The sequence below is a fragment of the Podarcis liolepis genome, assembly GCF_965112155.1.
Source record: "Podarcis liolepis genome assembly, chromosome: Z".
In the NCBI taxonomy this organism is placed as follows: Eukaryota; Metazoa; Chordata; class Lepidosauria; order Squamata; family Lacertidae; genus Podarcis; species Podarcis liolepis.
The window spans coordinates 25965581-25983112 of record NC_139570.1 but is presented as its reverse complement, the minus strand read 5'-3'; the positions used below and the strand labels follow the sequence as shown (position 1 = coordinate 25983112).

Sequence of the window (17532 nt, the reverse complement as noted above, 5' to 3'; positions counted from 1 at the left end):
GAAATCAACATGGCAAGATCTGCTGGGAGCAAATGATCTTAACGATGTGCTCTAAGAGGGATTTTTTTTTACATATTTCACGTTAACTTCATGTATTTTGCATTCCATTTGCTCTAAGACTAAAGGAAAATTGAACATAAAATATGTATATATGCTAAATACATAAATCCCACCCTGAGAGTGACAACTCATCATCAAAACCTGTCACTCTCAAGGAACTTGCTACATCGATTTCAATGTGTGTCCCGGCATCAGGAGCCCCATAAGCTAGCTAGCTGCTCTGGTTGTTGTTGCTGCTGTTGTTTAGTCATTTAGTTGTGTCCGACTCTTCTTGACACCATGGACCAGAGCACGCCAGGCACTTCTGTCTTCCACTGCCTCCCGCAGTTTGGTCAAACTCGTGTTCGTAGCTTCAAGAACTGTCCAACCATCTTGTCCTCTGTCGTCCCCTTCTTCTTGTGCCCTCAATCTTTCCCAACATCAGGGTCTTTTCCAGGGAGTCTTCTATTCTCATGAGGTGGCCAAAGTAGTGGAGCCTCAGCTTCAGGATCTGTCCTTCCAGTGAGCACTCCGGGCTGATTTCCTTAAGAATGGATAGGTTTGATCTTCTTGCAGTCCATGGGACTCTCAAGAGTCTCCTCCAGCACCATAATTCAAAAGCATCAATTCTTCGGCAATCAGCCTTCTTGATGGTCCAGCTCTCACTTCCATACATCACTACTGGGAAAACCATAGCTTTAACTATAAGACAATAGCTGCTTTTAGGGAACAGAAATCACTTCGTAAAACAGCAAAAGAAGTCAGATAGGCAGCCTTTAGACAACCTTTTCTTTTCTTACATAAACGTGTTCCATGCATATCTTAAATTATTTATATTAATTTGTCCTTTAAAACCTGCATTGAAATAAGAGGGTTCAGACTTTAGTTCCACCTCATGACAAACTGGCTCAATATGGAGGATGCCCATCCCTAGACAAGGGGCACTTTTTACTAGGAACTTTTCACCATTGGGCCCCACTGTGGCCCACATCCCAACAGGGGCTCCACTGTCAATAATAATAATAATAATAATAATAATAATTATTATTATTATTATTATTATTATTATTATTTATTTATATCCCGCCCTCCCCAGCTGAAGCCGGGCTCAGGGCGGCTAACAACAATAAAATAGTACAAAATTCTAAAATCATTCATTATAAAATCAAAATTGATGGCAATTTGTCCTTCCAAGCCTCAGCTTAGAAGTCTGTGCGACTGAGAAAAGGAGGTACTTCTTTTAAATAATGCGGGCAGCATCAGGAGCTGCTCTTGGGTGGCTTAAATTGCTTTTTAAATATTGCCGAGGGGAGTGAGACCCTGCCAGCATATTACACCTCCGCCCTGAGAGTGGTGCTGGCTGCCAATTCATTACCAGGCCAAAGTCAAGGTGTTAATGTTGAAATGTAAAGTCCTTAACAGCTTAAGGGAACAAGCTTTTTTTTTTAAGGATCACCTTACCCCATGTATGTCCACGTTGATGTATAGAACTGGCACTTTTCCAAGTGCCATATAATGTTTGCTGCAAGGCAACAATCCTTCAGTGTGGCAGCATTGATACTGTGGGACTCCTTGCCTTTGGACATTAGATAGGTGACTTTGCTGTGCTGCTTTTGGTGCAGAGTCTGGGAGCAGCCACTGAGAAGGTCCTCTCCCATGTCCCCATCAAGCACATCTGTGAGGGTGGTAGGACTGAGAGGACGGCCTCCCCTATCCCTAGTTCAAGGTGGAATCTTCCCCATGGAATCTGCTTGGAATCTTCTATGCTCTAGGGCAGGGGTAGCCAACTCCGAAGAGACTGTGATTAAAAACTGGGATTCAGGTCAAGGTTGTTGAGCTTTCTTTTAGGGGAGCCAAAGTTGTTGAGCTTCCCTGGGGGGGAGCCAGTGATCTACCACAGACGTCCAGTGATCTACTGGTAGATCACGATCTATCTGTTGGACGTGCCTGCTCTAGGGGCAAATTGAAATGGAGGCTTGAATGATTTATTTAGACCACTATAAAAAGAAAAACACAGGAAATTAAGCCACATGTGCACCCACAAACATTAAACCATTGAGGAGGAGAAGCTTGAAGAAACCTGAGCATCAGAACTGAAACTTCACCAATAACTTGATACAGTTGGGTTGGCCACGTCCCGCACACTGGTTTAATCACTCCAAGCGGTGGGTGATCTTGCGTGTGCTACTGGCTGGCTGTGTTAAAGGACAAGTTGCTGGAATAGATTGGCTTTTGCAAGCTTAACGGAGCCCTTGAAGTTGCTTTCAAAAAGCATTGGGTAGCATAATGTGTTTGACACCTGCGCCTTAAGGCTGCACATATGGAGGCAGTTAGCATCCACATTTGCAGTTGCTTGATGCTGGATCACTTCCCAATCCTGTCTCATTGCTCTCAGCCACTGCTGAAAAAGTAACCCAGTGAGTTGACTCTAGAAAGCAAATCTTGGGCTCTCACCCAAATCACTTTGTATTTTATTTAAATATTAAATTACAGCATGCTGAAGGATTTGAAGCTGGAACTGCTGGGGTTCGATTTATCGGCAGATGGATTCCCCATTTGCTTCAAAGCACGTTTAAATCCTTGGAAAGTTTCCCGTCGGCTTTGGAAATAACATTGCCCAGTAGCTCTGATGTTAATTAGTAAAAAAACAAACTCCCCTTTTAGGAAAAAAATCAGGAGGTTTTTTTTTTCCTTTCATTCGAGGAGTTTATGCTCCTGGTTCGAACATCATTTCTTCTTTCAGTGTTTAAACCTTTTGCTATTTTAATTGTATTGTCATTTAGAAATTTAAAAAGATTAGTCAGGCAAATACAATTTTTCTAGCATCAGATTCCTTCCATTTCCCTGTTACCTCTTCGAAAAGGATATACATTGCATTTATCAACCAGGATTGAAGAAAGTAAAAGAGCTTAGAGTAAATTTTGAGCAAGTCTGTTCCCTGAGTAAGTCAGAGGATCGACCAAATCCAAGAACATCCAACACTCATAATACATTTATGAAGATTTGTCCTCATGGTGGTATTATGGTGGTATATAGATGCTCCTGTTTTCAGAAATGTTTGCAGTGGAAAGGTTTTGGGACAGTAACGCTGCTTCCTTTTTAAGTGGGGCATGTCCTGCAGTTTTCCTGAATGCTGTAATTTTTCATAACGCAAACATTCTGATTTATTTATTTTCTCACTTTTGTTGTGCTATAGTTCAAGAGTCCCTGTCCAGGTAGCTGTAATACAATAACATTGGGGAAGCATTGCTGACAAAGCAGAACTGTGTGTGTGATCCTGTATAAATCCACAACTAATGCACTATAATCGTGCCAATTACATTGCAGAATTACATCTGAAAAAAAAACCCTCACCGGTCTGGCGGGTGGGAACTCTACACCTGAGTTGCACTTGCTCCTGTTTGCCCTTGCCTGAGTGCCATTTTAGCTTTAAAATATCTTATGAGAGGTGTCCCCTGAACCCCATATCTATTTTCACACTGTGCACCATTTTTGTATTTCATAGTATAGCTCTATATGACCCTTTTACATGTACTGAGTGGCATGATTCTGGCTTTCAAAGTGCTGAATATTTTAATATTTCGTGCATGAGATGTATGGCAGTAAAAATGCACCAGGGACATATAGATAAGAAAAGGAGCCATCTAGGATTTAGGAGATCAAGTAGGCATGTGAGGCTGTAAGTTGTTTGGATTTTGTGCATACTGTACAACACAGAGGTCCTGGCATTTATTTTTCCTGTTACTTCAGAAGGTGGTTCAAAGGCTTTGAGGTGCCCGCATGACAAAGTAAATGGTTCACAGAGCCCTCCAAATGTCGCTGTTTAGCTCATATGCCTAAAACCTGAAACCTCTTGCTCCTTTGGTTGAGTGCCCAGCTTAACAAATGAAGAAGAAGAAGGGGGGAAAAACCTCATGCATTCCTCAGTAGCACAATAATTATGGAGAGTTTCTTTTTACATGATTTTATGCCACTGATGTAAAAGAACTGCAGTCACCCGTGAATTCTGGAGGTCAAGGAAACTCAATTGGGGGGGGGCATATTTTTGCGCTGGGCCTCCAAACCCAATGAATTCCTTGCATGCCAACATTATTTCAGATCTAACAAACAAACACTTTGTTCTTAGTGCTACATAAAGCTTTTATTTCAAATGGCTGTGCATGAAAGCAAACGTATAATATTTCCAGTGTGTAGGGGAGGCTAACTAATCCTATGCTCTAGAAGCACATAGAACAGAAATTAGGAAACATAGAAAAATGCTGTATACTGAGTCAGACCATGGGCTAATCCAACTCAGTCTTGTCTATACTGATTGCCAGAAGTTCTCCAGGATTTCAGGCTGGAAACATTCCCAGCCATACCTGGAGATGCTGAGATTGAGCATGAACTAGCAAGGAATAATTGGCTGCTTGGGGTTATTAAAACCAGAATTCTGTTCTGTGAAATCCTCAGAGACACAAACTCAAATGAACAGGTGGGATGATTGGACCCCTGGTCCAACTAGCCTTTTATTGCCTGCTGTGACACACAGTGGTTCTAGGACAGGGGTAGCCAAAATGGTGCCCTCCAGATGTCATGGACTACAGCTGCCATCAGTTCCAGACATCATGAACAATGATGATGGGAGCTTTCATTTGCCAACTTCTGGAGGGTGACACTTTGACTGGCCTTTAACGAGGGTCTCAATAGTGGTCTTTCATTGCCATGCTAACTAAGATCTGTTAATGAAGCCAGCCTAGTGCATTTCAATTACAGCACCCATCAACCTCAGCCAGCAGGGCCAATGGACAGGCATGATAGCTCATGGTTGTGGGTTCAAGCCCCACGCTGGGTGAAAGATTCCTGCATTGCTGGGAGTTGGACTAGATGATCCTCGTGGTCCCTTCCAACTCTTTGATTCTAAGAATTCTATGATTCACTTCATTAATTTAATGTGCTTTTTGTCACAAGTGACCTCAAAAATGCAGTTTACATTTTTTTAAAAAAATCATATAAATTGCAAACCACAGAATACAGATGAGAGGGCAGCAAAATATAAGCAATATCAATATAAATTACAGAACCACAAAATTAGCACTACAAAACCAAACCGATTCGAGGCTCTAAACCATAGTTCCCACAAACTAGAAAAAGCAAGCAAACTTCCATTGAACATTGAACTCCCAACAGACTTGTGACTATCCATGCTTCCAGGAGAGTGTTCCAGAGCTGGGGCACCAGTACCATATTAGACCCATCTGGTTCTTCCGCTTCTCCACATGCCTGACACGATGGGAGCCAAAGTCCAAAAATGTCTGGAGGACACCACGCTGGTACCCCTGATTTAGCTGGTGTTGAACTTCCTGATTGCCCAAGGGAACCTTGGTTTGAACCCTAGTGCTGGCCACTGTGAGAACTGAGTGATGGACTAGGTGGGACTTGGCGTGATGCAGCAGGGTTCTTCTGATGTTCTTAATGAAAGTGAGACAACAGATCTGAGAGATAAGGCAGTCTCTCACTGGGGGATTAATCTGCCATTACTACCCTGTTAGGAGAGTTGAGCAGGGATCCAGGCAGAGCGAGAGCAAAATGTTCCCTCTGTGAGTTGGGGAGCCCTTCTACCTGCCACACCAGAGGAGACACATGAGGTAACTTTGTTTTGTAAATTGCCTCTTCTTCCTGCCCTCTTGCAGATGATTCGCTTTTTTCTACTGGCAGTAAGATAACCCGGAAGTCCTGTGAGTACAATGGCACAACCTACTACCACGGGGAGATGTTTGTGGCAGAGGGGCTCTTCCAGAACAGACAAGCCAACCAGTGTGCCCAATGCAGCTGCTCCGTAAGTCACGTGATTGTGTTAAACCAGTGTTGTGGCCCATTCCCTTCTGAGCAACTTTCCAAGGGCTTTGTGCCAATGGTGGGCAGGGCCAGAGGCAAATGCAAACCAAGGAATGTTAATTTTACATTTGCACAGTAGGCTAGTTTCCATATCCACACTCATCTCCATCCAGACAAGCAAGAAGGATTATCAGAGTTCAAGGACACGTTCCAACCAGGCAAAAATACTAAGGGTACAAAGTTGAACCAGGAGAAGGTGTGTGGTCTGGGGAGAATTAGTTTCGTGTGTGTGAAATATTTTATTAGCTGTATAATAGAATGACATCAGTCAACTTCAGCAAAACCTGCAGAACATTACATTCAAACTTCAGTCACATCTGAGCACATAACACCAATACTGGCTTGACTGCACCAGCTACCACCTAGTCTCTGGGCCCACTTCAAAATGCTGGTTTTGACCTATAATGTCTTATGTAGCTCGGGTCCTCAATACCTCAAGGACCTTCCCTCCCCATGTGAACCAACCCAGTCCCTGCAATTTGTCATCTGAGGCCTTTCTACATGCGCTCCTGCTACAGGAGGTCTGGACGGTGGCAATATGAGAACCAGGCCTTCTCAGTGCTGCCTGCACACTTGTGGAATAGTTTGCTGAGGGAAACTCACCTGGCACCATTGTTGCATATATTCAAACCCAAGGCAAAATCATTCCTCTTTAATCAGGCCTTTGACTTTCAAATATCTATGGCCTTTTTTGTGGGTGGGATGTTTTAATGTTTTTTTAAATGCTGATTTTAATGTGTGCACTTGTGCGGTTTTTTTTGCTTAAAATGTTGCAAGTCACTTTGAGTTACTGTGGCAAATAAGTGACTAATAAATTTATTGATGTTATTAATAATAGAAGGGAAATGGAGCAGGGACACTGTCAAGTAACTGAATCAGTGAATGTATTGCCAAGGCTTCAACTATCTATGACACAGCTTCTCCAGCTGGGTGAGGAGAGCAATATATATCCTTTGTAAGTCACTTTGACCTCTGGTTTTGAACCAGTGAGATTTTTTGCTCCATTCTCTATTTTAAAAGATGAGGAATCCAACATGGAACATTTCTCAGAAACAGTTATCAAGTGGGCTGCAGAACCTGTGATGGAGTAGGCATTGCCACACTACAAGCCTCATCATCCCTGACCATTGACCATGCTGGCTGGGGTCGATGGAGGTTGGTAGTCCAACAACATCTGGAAAGCCACATGTCCCCCATCCCTGTTTTAAGGAATTTATAATCTTCAAAGAAACTCCAGTGCCCCATCCTGCCCAAAAGAACTTTTTGAAAGTCACAAGAATAAGGCAACTGGGCAGTTTCAGCCTGTAACACATTTCATAGTGCTGAAGGGAGTAGGTAGGATGCACCTCTTCCTGCTACTGAGATTCTCAGTCCTCCTCTACATCTGATTATTTGAGAGGTCAGTGACATGAGAGCATTATGAGGATTCCAGAGCTTTGATATATATAGAGAGAGACAGCAGCTCATCATTTTAAGCTTTGTTGCAATTAAATAACGCTTCATAAAAGGTAAAGAATGCGCATGGGATTGTTTTGCTGTTATGGCAACCATCTGCCATTTGAATCTGTGCGCCTGCATCATGCACTAACTAGCCCTACTTTTATCTTTTTGTGTTTGTGTGTGTGTGTGTTTAATGGCAGGAAGGAAATGTATACTGTGGCTTGAAGACATGTCCCAAATTAACTTGCACGTCTCCAGTGTCCACACCAGAATCGTGCTGCCCAGTTTGCAGAGGTAAAATATATATGTAAGCAATTTCTTACATGCCAAGCCCAACCTGCCCGTGTCTTGAAAAAGCTCGACAATTAAGCATGGCATTCAGGCAGCTGGAATGTCACTGTTTTCTTCAGACACTGAATTCATCAGCATGACTACTGTAGCTGGGGCAGCCTTATCAGCAACTTCCACTAAGGTAGAAGGAAACTTAGGAACATAAGTATAAGGAAGATACCTTATATTGAGTCAAACCACTGGTCCATTGACCTCAGTTCTGTCGACACTGAAAACAGCCAGCCAGAGTTTCAGACAGGGGTCTGTTTTGCAACCCTACCTGAAGATGTTGAGAAAGCTCTAAGCACTGAGCTATGATCCTTCCCCTAAAGTTACTTTTACACAGGAACCTGCCTTGCCAAGAAGCCAGACCATTGGTCCACCTAGCTAAGTAGTACAGTGGTACCTCAGGTTACATACGCTTCAGGTTACAGACTCCACTAACCCAGAAATAGTGCTTCAGGTTAAGAACTTTGCTTCAGGATGAAAACAGAAAACGTGTTCTGGCAGCGCGGCAGCAGCAGGAGGCCCCATTAGCTAAAGTGATGCTTCAGGTTAAGTAAGAACAGTTTCAGGTTAAGAATGGACCTCCGGAATGAATTAAGTACTTAACCCGAGGTACCACTGTAGATAACTGTAGAGTTGGAAGGCATCCCAAGGGTCATCTAGCCCAACCCCCTGTAATGCAGAAATCACAATACTTAGTTGTCAACACAGTTTCCTAGGAAGAGGAATTGATTGGCAAAACAACTTTGGGACTTGTAGCTCTGTGACGGGAACAAGGGTCTGCCAACAACTCTCAGCACCCTTAACAAAGGACAGCTCCCAGAACTTTAGGGGAAGCCATGACTGTTTAAAGTGGCATGGGAGTGGTTTAAAAATATGTTGTGAATGTGACCCAGGTTGGTGGGCTTTGAAATCTGCAAGCACTTCTAGCCATCAGTACTAGATGCAGAAGTGTGTGGCCCAAGTCCTGATATTGAGCCTGAGCCTGGAAACCATGAAGACCTGGAGCCCCAGACCCAAGAACCATGCCAAAAGTCAATTCTCTTATTCAAGAGTGAGGCTGACGCTGTTTCAGAATTTAGGGCAGTTCTGTTTCCAGTTTAGTTAAACAGTAGAAAGCTCCATAGAGATGTCCTCAGGCTATCATTTGAATATAACCCCTCCATGTTGATACCTTCACTTTCATTACACACAGGGACATCAGGGTGGGGATCACAAATGGCCCCAGTAATTCTTGACATCATTGTCTCTTGATTACAGGAGACAGGGAGTCTTCGTGGGACAACTCGGATGGTGACATCTTTCGGCAACCAGCCAACAGAGAAGCTGTAAGTGAAGTCCATGATCTCATCAAAAGAAACAGAACTTTCCTACTGAGTTGTGCACACACCCAAGGCTGTTGTGTCCTTTGTTCATTTCACACCCATCCTGTTTCAAAGGGGGAATTTCTGGCAGATGTTTTCATAGTAGCGAGACTTATCTTTGTGATTGAGACGTCCTCTGGTAGTTGAAGCGTTGACTAAATTGATAGAAAACTTAAAGCTCGTTTTGAAGTTCACTGGCTTGAAACTGGAAGAGGCCTGGCTTTCTTTTCCTGGAAAAAAAAGACAAAGAAAATCTATCAAAAAAAAAAAAATTCGCCCATGAATAGTTGAAATGCAATCAAGGGCATGAGTATATCTCATGTATCTGGGGAGGAGAGAAGGGGAGAAAACATCCTTTGTTTAAGAAAAAAAATTAGCAGTGAAGGAAACATAAACAGTTGCTTATTTTCTGTGGTTGGAGTATACTGAATTGCCAATCAGAACAGCGTCTGTATCCATTTCTGTGGCCACTGAATCAGCAAGCGTTTGGGGAGACTTTTCGGGTGGAGTGCAGCAGTAGAGTGATAAATTTCAAAGGTCAAAAGCAGAAAATGGAACAGGCAGCCTCAGAAGGTGGTGGACTCTCCTTTGTCAGAGGCTATTAAACAGAAACTGGGTGGCCACCAATCTGTGATGTGGTAGCAGCAGATTTTCTGCATTGGCAGAAATGAAGGAGGTGGGGGCTAGGTGGCATTCCAAGTACCTTCCAACTTCATGACTCTGTGTCCAGTTGGGGACAGGCTGATCTTAGGATTGGAAGTGGTTCTTCAGGATTTGGAATAAAGACCTTCCCAGCCCTACCTGGGGACACCAGGGATTGAACTTGGAACCTTCTGCATGCAAAACAGATGCTCTACTAATGAGCTGTTGCTGTTCCCCTTCCTGTGTTGGCCTTCTTGCTGAGATGGAGGTAGCAGAACTCCCCAACAGCTCTTTGACCTCTGGCCAGTGATGATAAAGAATGCCTCCCCAACCACAGCCACAGGGCTACAGAAGTTTGGAGCAAAGTCCTTGCTTGGAGTGTGTATATCCAACTCATTCTGAGGAACTAAATCTGGGTCTGCAATGATTTTGGTGTCTGTATTATGAAACCAAACTGTCAGATATTCAGTCCAGCAGAACTGATTGTTACAACAGAGTAATTTGAAATGAAAGCTCAGTATTTTGAAATGTGAGGAGCAAAACCTAACAAAAACAAACAAATGCCTGTGTGTGTGTGTGTGTGTGTGTGAGAGAGAGAGAGAGAGAGAGAGAGAGGGTGGGGGTGGGCTGGGGGGTGGAGAGAATGAATGTTTTCGTTGCTCAAAATAATGGCTGTAATCCAAAACAGATTTAGGCAAACCTAAGTCCACTAGAATCAATGGACTCATGCCCTCAACTCTGCAAGAAATGGGAAGGAACCCCAAATTACTATCTAATCTGACAAGGGGGAGAATCTGAGAACCCCGTGTGTTAGAGCAAATAATTGATCCCTGCCCTGGACTCTTTTTTGTCTTTTTAAAAAATACTCATGCCATCTCCCAGCTGCCACCATCTCCTCCACCCAACAACACCAACAAAGTTAGAACTGTTTCCAGGACATTACCGGGAAGAAATGATCACCATTTTAAACACACACAAAACATGGAAGATTATTCATTGGCCATTTGGGTTGGCCACCAGTACTGCATCACCAAAGCAAGTCCACCATAAACCCTATGGGGTTTATGTTTATGTTTATGAACGTATTTCCATTTAGCATCTTGATGTTGCTGGGCTCCAATTCCCATTAGCCCCAGCCAGCATGGATCCTTGCGCAAAGCCTGCAAGGAGCTCAGATTGTATCCAGTCTTTACCAAGCATTTGTTATGATTTGTTTGCTGGGAGGTTTTTCAACAAAGCGCATTCATCCAACATTCATCCTGATTTACTTAAGTGGCATTTAAACTTCTTCCCATTAATCATTAGTTCCCCCACACTTCTCAATGCCTTTCCCCATTACTTTCCTAACTGCAAAGTCTGTTTCTTTTGTGGAATGGGTTTGTCGTGCTAGGGCAACTGAGCACATTAATCCACTTTAAATGCACAAGCCTAAAGTTCCTTCCTGCAAAATACCAACCGTCTGGAGGCACCCGTGGCAGAACTACCCTCCTGGAATGTGGTCCTGACAACAGAGGCTCCATAACAGAGGTCATAAGATTGTTCTTCTAAAACCTTCGGTCTCATGAATCGCTCCTATTCCTGTTCTCAGAGGGTTTTTTCTTTCTCTCTCTCTCTTTCATGCAGAGGCACTCTCCTCATCGCTCCCATTATGACCCTCCACCCAGCAATTCCCGACAGGCAGCCAGCATTCCACGGGCTCCTGGTGGCAGAAGTAACAGAGGAGCCCTGCCGGATATGCAACAGGCCTCTGGGACTATTGTACAGATTGTCCTCAACAGCAAACAGAAGCATGGGCGAAGTAAGTGAAATGTCTTTTGTGTGTGTGTGTGTGTGTGTGTGTGTGTGTGTGTGTGATTGTCTTCTTCTTGGAGGGTTTGGAGGACAGAACCCAGCACCACTTACACACAACTCAGAAGGCCCCAGATTCAAGTCTGTGGCTGGAGGGGCTCCTAGGCTAGGCTTCCTCAACCTCGGCCCTCCAGATGTTTTTGGCCTACAACTCCCATGATCCCTAGCTAGCAGGACCAGTGGTCAGGGATGCTGGGAATTGTGGTCTCAAAACATCTGAGGGCTGAGGTTGAGGAAGCCTGTCCTAGGCAATCTCTGGGATTCCTGCACATTTTATGGAGCTTCTACAAAAACCTTTGGTAGCTTGCTTTTGCTGACTAGTGAAAGTATTTTTGTTTCTCCAGCTTATTTTTATTTTAATCATTTTCTCTCTCCTCAGCATGCCATGCTGCACTTTTACCTGGAAAGTTTCAGGGGGGGGGGATGGGGTCCTGAGCTAGGTGTAGCAAAGAGTGACTTACACTAGTCAGGAGTGGTGCCTTGTTTTCTCAAACATCAGTCAGCATTTTATTATAATGGAATGTTTGTTCTCCAGGTGCAGGGAGAAGGAGGAGGGACTTTAATTTTAGTATATGTATTGTTTTGCTTACATTTATATCCCACATTTTTCCATCACAGAACCCAAAGCATGTGGTACCCAGTAGTCAAAAGCCCAGGCACTGAACAGACCGAGGGAGCATCTGCTTTGCATGCAGAAGGTTCTAGGTTCAATCCCCAGCATCTCTAGGTAGAACTGGGAATGCCCTCTGCATGAAATGCTGGATAGCCATCAGTGTGGACAGTACTGAGCCAGAGGGACCAATGAATCTGAATCAGCATAGGTTCCAATGCTATGCCTCTTTCAATTTGCGCAGCTTCAGCAAGGTGGTAGGATTCATACAGTACTGCTGCAGAAATACATGTGAAATGACTGAAGGCCATTTTACACCATCATCAGCCAAGGGTCCTGTGCATCAAGGGCAGAGAAGGCTGACATGCATGTACATCACATGTGCTTGATTCCAGCAGTATATCCACTCTTTTTATGGGGGAAGAATTTGCAGGGAGTAGACACAAACCCCATCAGATCTATGCCCACACAAATACTGTGTCATGTGTTACATCATAAATGCATTATCGTTGTTATTTGTCGAGCTTCATCAGTGTGCATGGCACTTTACAAAGAATAAGAGGGCAGGTCCCTGCTTCTAGGATCTTGCAATCTAAATTTCAGCACAGGGGGGAAGAAGATGGAAGTAAGGGTAGATAGGGATATAAATTTCTACCCCACCCCGTTACATGGGCTTAAGCTTGTTACAGTTAGGGAGGGTTAAGCATTCTCTTTCTGGTTTTTCAGATATTTTCATTCCCTAAGTCTGTTGCATTCCATTTCTGCATGAATCTGCTACTTTAAAATAACAACCCTGCATTAAAATTGGTATTACAGTATGTACTTTTTGAAGAATCTTCACAAAAGTATGCATTTATAACCCCTTTTTATCCTAAATCATGCATTTTTACATGCACCTTAGTACTGTACCTAGGAGTGAAGGAGAAATTTGATTCTGTTTTGCATTGAAAGGTAGAGCCACCAAATTCACACTTTCTTAAGCAATATACAAACCAAAAAAGAACTATCCTCCTAAACGCACACTTCTCTTTTGCATTATATTAGGGGAAACATTTCTGCAAAAAAGTGTATATTGGGTCAAATCGAATGCAAATATGTGTATCTTCAAATGAATTCACACTAAAATCCTGGTGAATTTTCATGAGGACATTTGAAAAAGAATTCACAAACTGATATGGAAATATAGCGAACTGAATTTAAGGCTGGAAAAATGAGAAAGTGAAAGAAAGCCAAATAAAGAGGTTCATAAGAAGATAAGATGAGCCTTGTCGACCAGCCCAGTGGCCCATCTGTTCCAGCATCTGATTCTCACTATGGCCAGACAGATGCCTGCAGGGAGCCTGCAAGCTGGACATGAGCAAAACAGCAACTCTCTCCGCCTGCAGTTCCCAGAAACTGGTATTCATCCATTTCTAACTGTGTCACAGGATAACCACATTCCAATCTGTATATTAGTTTGCAAGGTGCAGATCAGAAGTCATGCAGGATGAATTCTGCAAGCATCCTTAGTTACAGCAGAGCAAGGGCAGCCAATGTGGTGCCCTCTATATCTTGGACTGTGCCTTTCATCTGCCCTGACCATTGGCCATGCTGGATGGAGCAGATGGAATTGGAATGCCAACAAACTGTCTGGAGGGAGCCATATTGGCTACCCCTGCAGCAAAATATGCAGACTAAACGATGGTGCCAAAGCTTTAATGACACACACACACACGAAGCAGAACCCTCCCCCCAACTTATGCATAGGATTTCCCACTAGTGATTGTGTGAATGAGCCTGGAGGTTTGCAAAGTGAAACCCAAAAGGGTAGTAAAAAGGTTTTGAAGTAGAAAAAGCCGCTCTGCACAAAGCCAACAGTCCACGGGCTCTCAAAAGTGGCCTGCAATATGGTAAAAGCCTTTGATTTATGGCCAGCTAATCTTTCAAGGTATTAACTAACTGAAGGAATGTTGGCTATAGAGTCTATTATCCACCTGAACAATCATGGAATAACATTCAGCTCAGGCCGATGTTTCATGTTGGATCTCAAAGCAAGAAATCCCCGCCCGCTGCAATGTCTCCGACCTCCAGTTCACACACGAAGATATCATCAAAGCAATTTCTAACTGATTTGCTTCAGTACATAAAAAGCCTCCAAATGAATAGCACATTTCCCATGCACGATACCACATCAATGGGGGGGCAGTTTTGGGGGGCTTGTATGTGCTTCTCACAGAGTCCAAGATCCCCTCCCCCCAGATGGAAGCAAGAATGCTGATGAGGTCTTTTCCTTTTGTTCTATGCAATTAGTGTGAGTGTTATTAATTAACTGGAGAGGTAACTTCAAAAAGGTCATGGGCATGAATGCCATAGGATTCGAGGTTCTTATGGCCCATTGTAAATGCAGACAAAGGGCTCCACTTTCTACAGGCACCCACCCTATCTAGCGAGAGAAGGGCATGCCAACCTCAGCGCTCCCCCTTCCTCCCCACTTCCAACAATGATTTTTGGAAGTTGCCCAAAATCTTGTTTTTTTATAAAATGCAGGCATCTGTGCTGGGGTATTTGTAGAACAGGGAATCCAAATAGAAGCAGTAGTAGTGGTTGAGATGTCAGATTTTACCTGAGAACTAATATTGAAAAAGAGGGACTGGCAGGTCCAAAGTAACACTGAGAGCCACACTCCTAATTTAGGAACATAAACTACGAGATAAGGATGTTAAATAATTCCAACGAAAATACAAATGGTAATGGAGATTACTAATGTTTACTTATTCATGTGCACAACAGAAATCAGACCAATGAATATGATTAGTATTCACTGTTGCTGTTGCTGCTTCTTTCGATATGCAAATAATACATCATTGATTATGTATTGTCCTCATTTGCATTGCATTTCCTTTGCATGGAAATGAATGGAATGGAATAACATAATAACTGACATACTGAATTGAATAAATTATGTAAGTTACATACTTACGCCACAGAAGGATGTGAGATAAATAGCATCAATTCTGGCGGAAGTTGAACTGCAGCATAGTGGAAACAGTTCTGCTAGGGATGAATAAAGGGCAGAATAGAAAATGATGCCTTCTTACATCTCTTGTGTCAGACTACAACATCCTTTGCATGCAGAAGCTCCCCGGCATCTCCAGATTTGAGGGTGGAAGAGAGACCCCTATCTGAAACCCTGGAGAGCCACTGCTAGTCAGTGTTGAAAAATTATGGGCCAGGTTGACCAATGATCTGATTTGGAATAAGGCAGTTATTTGGTGGTGATAGAATGTATACACTTGATAAGAGTCTTTTGGGGACTTTTTTTTAAGTGGTCACCTCTAGCTGGCAGAAACATGGAGGCAGCTGTATCAGTCGACAAGCGAGGAATTGCTATTAAGCCTGTACAAATAGATCAAACATATTGCTATCTACTGATTGGTTGGCTACTTCATCCAGGGGAAAGAGGGGATAGAACATCTCATTGGGTGAGAGGCTCCCCTTTGAAGTCACGGTCTTATTGTCACACATTTGGCGCCAAACGACACAACTCCAGATTCCTGAAATACCAAATCAATGACCATGAAGTTCGTTGCAGATGTTTAGAAAGGTCTGAAAGGCACATTTGGATGCCAGCCAGACAAATTTGTTACTCGGCTTGGGTTTGAAGACTTCTCACAGCTAGATGTGCTTGGCTTTTTCAAGTCCTAATGCAGAAAGTATTGCTTTAATTATTATTATTTAAATAGAGACACATTTAGGTTGCAGTCTTACACATGCTTGGGCTGCAGTCCCAGCCGTACTTACCTGGCAGATAACCACATTGAGTTCAGTGGGACTTACTTCTGAGTAGACATGCTTAGGTTTGCAGCCTTACTTGAGAGTATTTAGTGAGTCTTACATTTGAGTAGACATGCACAGGGCTGCAGTGCTAAACTTTTATGGATCTCCTAAACACACATGCATACTGTATGTGTTTAGAAGATAGTACTGTATTAAGCATTAGAACCTAAACATACCTTTAAGATTACTAGTGACATATAAAACTGCAACAAAATGTTGCTGTGTACCTCCTCAGCTCCTAACAGGAGTGCTCCTGTTTGGAATCCCAACCTGTCGGCCATGTTAGAGGCTCAGACAGGGCATTCGGCTCCCCCACCCCACTGACTTTCAGCATTACATGGCTATTGAGCATGCTCAGTTCTCAATGGTCTGTTGTGCGTTTTGTTTGTTTTTAAGTGGTTGCATCATTGGCTTTTTATTTGCAGATCATATATGGAAAGGATGTGTACAATTGTGAAGAGATCCTAGAGCATGGGAGGCAGATTAAGAGTATATGGTTAAAAATTGTAGGAGAGGGAAACAATGTTGACCTTAACACTACAGACCACCAAGCCAGACTGAAGACTTGGAGCAGATAACCAAACATTTAAAAAGGAGAGATATAGTAGTCGTAGGAGGCTTCAGCTGCCCCAATATCTGTTGGAACTCAAACTCTGCCAAGAATGTAAGGTCAAACAAATTCCTCAATTGCCTCACTGACTATTTCATTTCCCAGAAGGTGAAAGAAGCAGCAAGGGGGTCTTGGACCTGGTCCTCACCAACAGGAAGGAACTGATCAACAAAGTAGAAGTACAGGCAGTGGCGTAGCGTGGGGGGTGCAGGGGGGGCCGGCCACACCGGGCGCAACATCTGGGGGTTAGGGTTAGGGGGCGCAAATCCACGGGTTAGGGGGCACAAATTACTTGCCTTGCCCCGGGTGCTGACAACCCACGCTACGCCACTGAGTACAGGGAACCTTGGGAGGAAGTGATCATGTCCTTCTGGGTTTCATTATACAGTGGCAAGGGAAAGCTGAGTGTAGTGAGACATGCACACTGGACTTTAAGAAGGCTGATTTCAAAAAGCTTTTAAGGGACTATTGGTTGAGATTCCATGGTCAGAAATGCTCCAAGAGAAGGAAGTCCAAGAGGGATGGGAGCTTCTTAAAGGTGAAAGATTGAAGGCACCAAGGCAGTCAATTCTAACAAGAAAGAAAAGTGGAGGCATTTAAAGAAACCTGTGTGGTTGTAGCTTAAAGATGAGCTGAGATTTAAGAAGGGCATGTATAAGAAACAGAAAAATGGGGAAACCATGAAGGAAGAGTATACACAAGTAGCCAACAGTTGCAGGGAGAAGGTTCCTCAAAAACAAATCATGCAATTTTAGTATATGTGCTGCTGAAGCGAGCACCAAAAACAAATCATGCAAGACAAAACTCAGTTCTTTTTTTGATAGAATTAGAAGCTTGTTGGATCAGGAGAATGCTGTGGATGCAGTGTATCTTGATTTCAGTATCTTGATAAAGTCCCACACAATATTCTTGTGATAAAGTGGGTAAAATATGGGCTGGTAAAATGTGCC

General features: G+C 43.3%; 1 protein-coding gene and 1 long non-coding RNA gene across 2 annotated transcripts in view; one reads left to right on the top strand and one right to left on the bottom strand.

Annotated features, from left to right (window-relative positions):
• LOC310698359 overlaps positions 1 to 17532 on the bottom strand; it is a 525075-nt gene that overhangs the window by 215207 nt on the left and 292336 nt on the right. The gene's annotated exons all lie outside the window — the stretch shown is intronic.
• The window catches only part of CHRDL1 (chordin like 1), a 47558-nt gene that overhangs the window by 19478 nt on the left and 10548 nt on the right, over positions 1 to 17532 (top strand). The window contains exons 5-8 of the mRNA XM_083485241.1: positions 5712 to 5857; positions 7557 to 7650; positions 8953 to 9020; positions 11322 to 11496. Of these exons, the coding sequence (XP_083341367.1) occupies positions 5712 to 5857; positions 7557 to 7650; positions 8953 to 9020; positions 11322 to 11496 (483 nt within the window). The remainder of the gene's footprint in view (positions 1 to 5711; positions 5858 to 7556; positions 7651 to 8952; positions 9021 to 11321; positions 11497 to 17532) is intronic.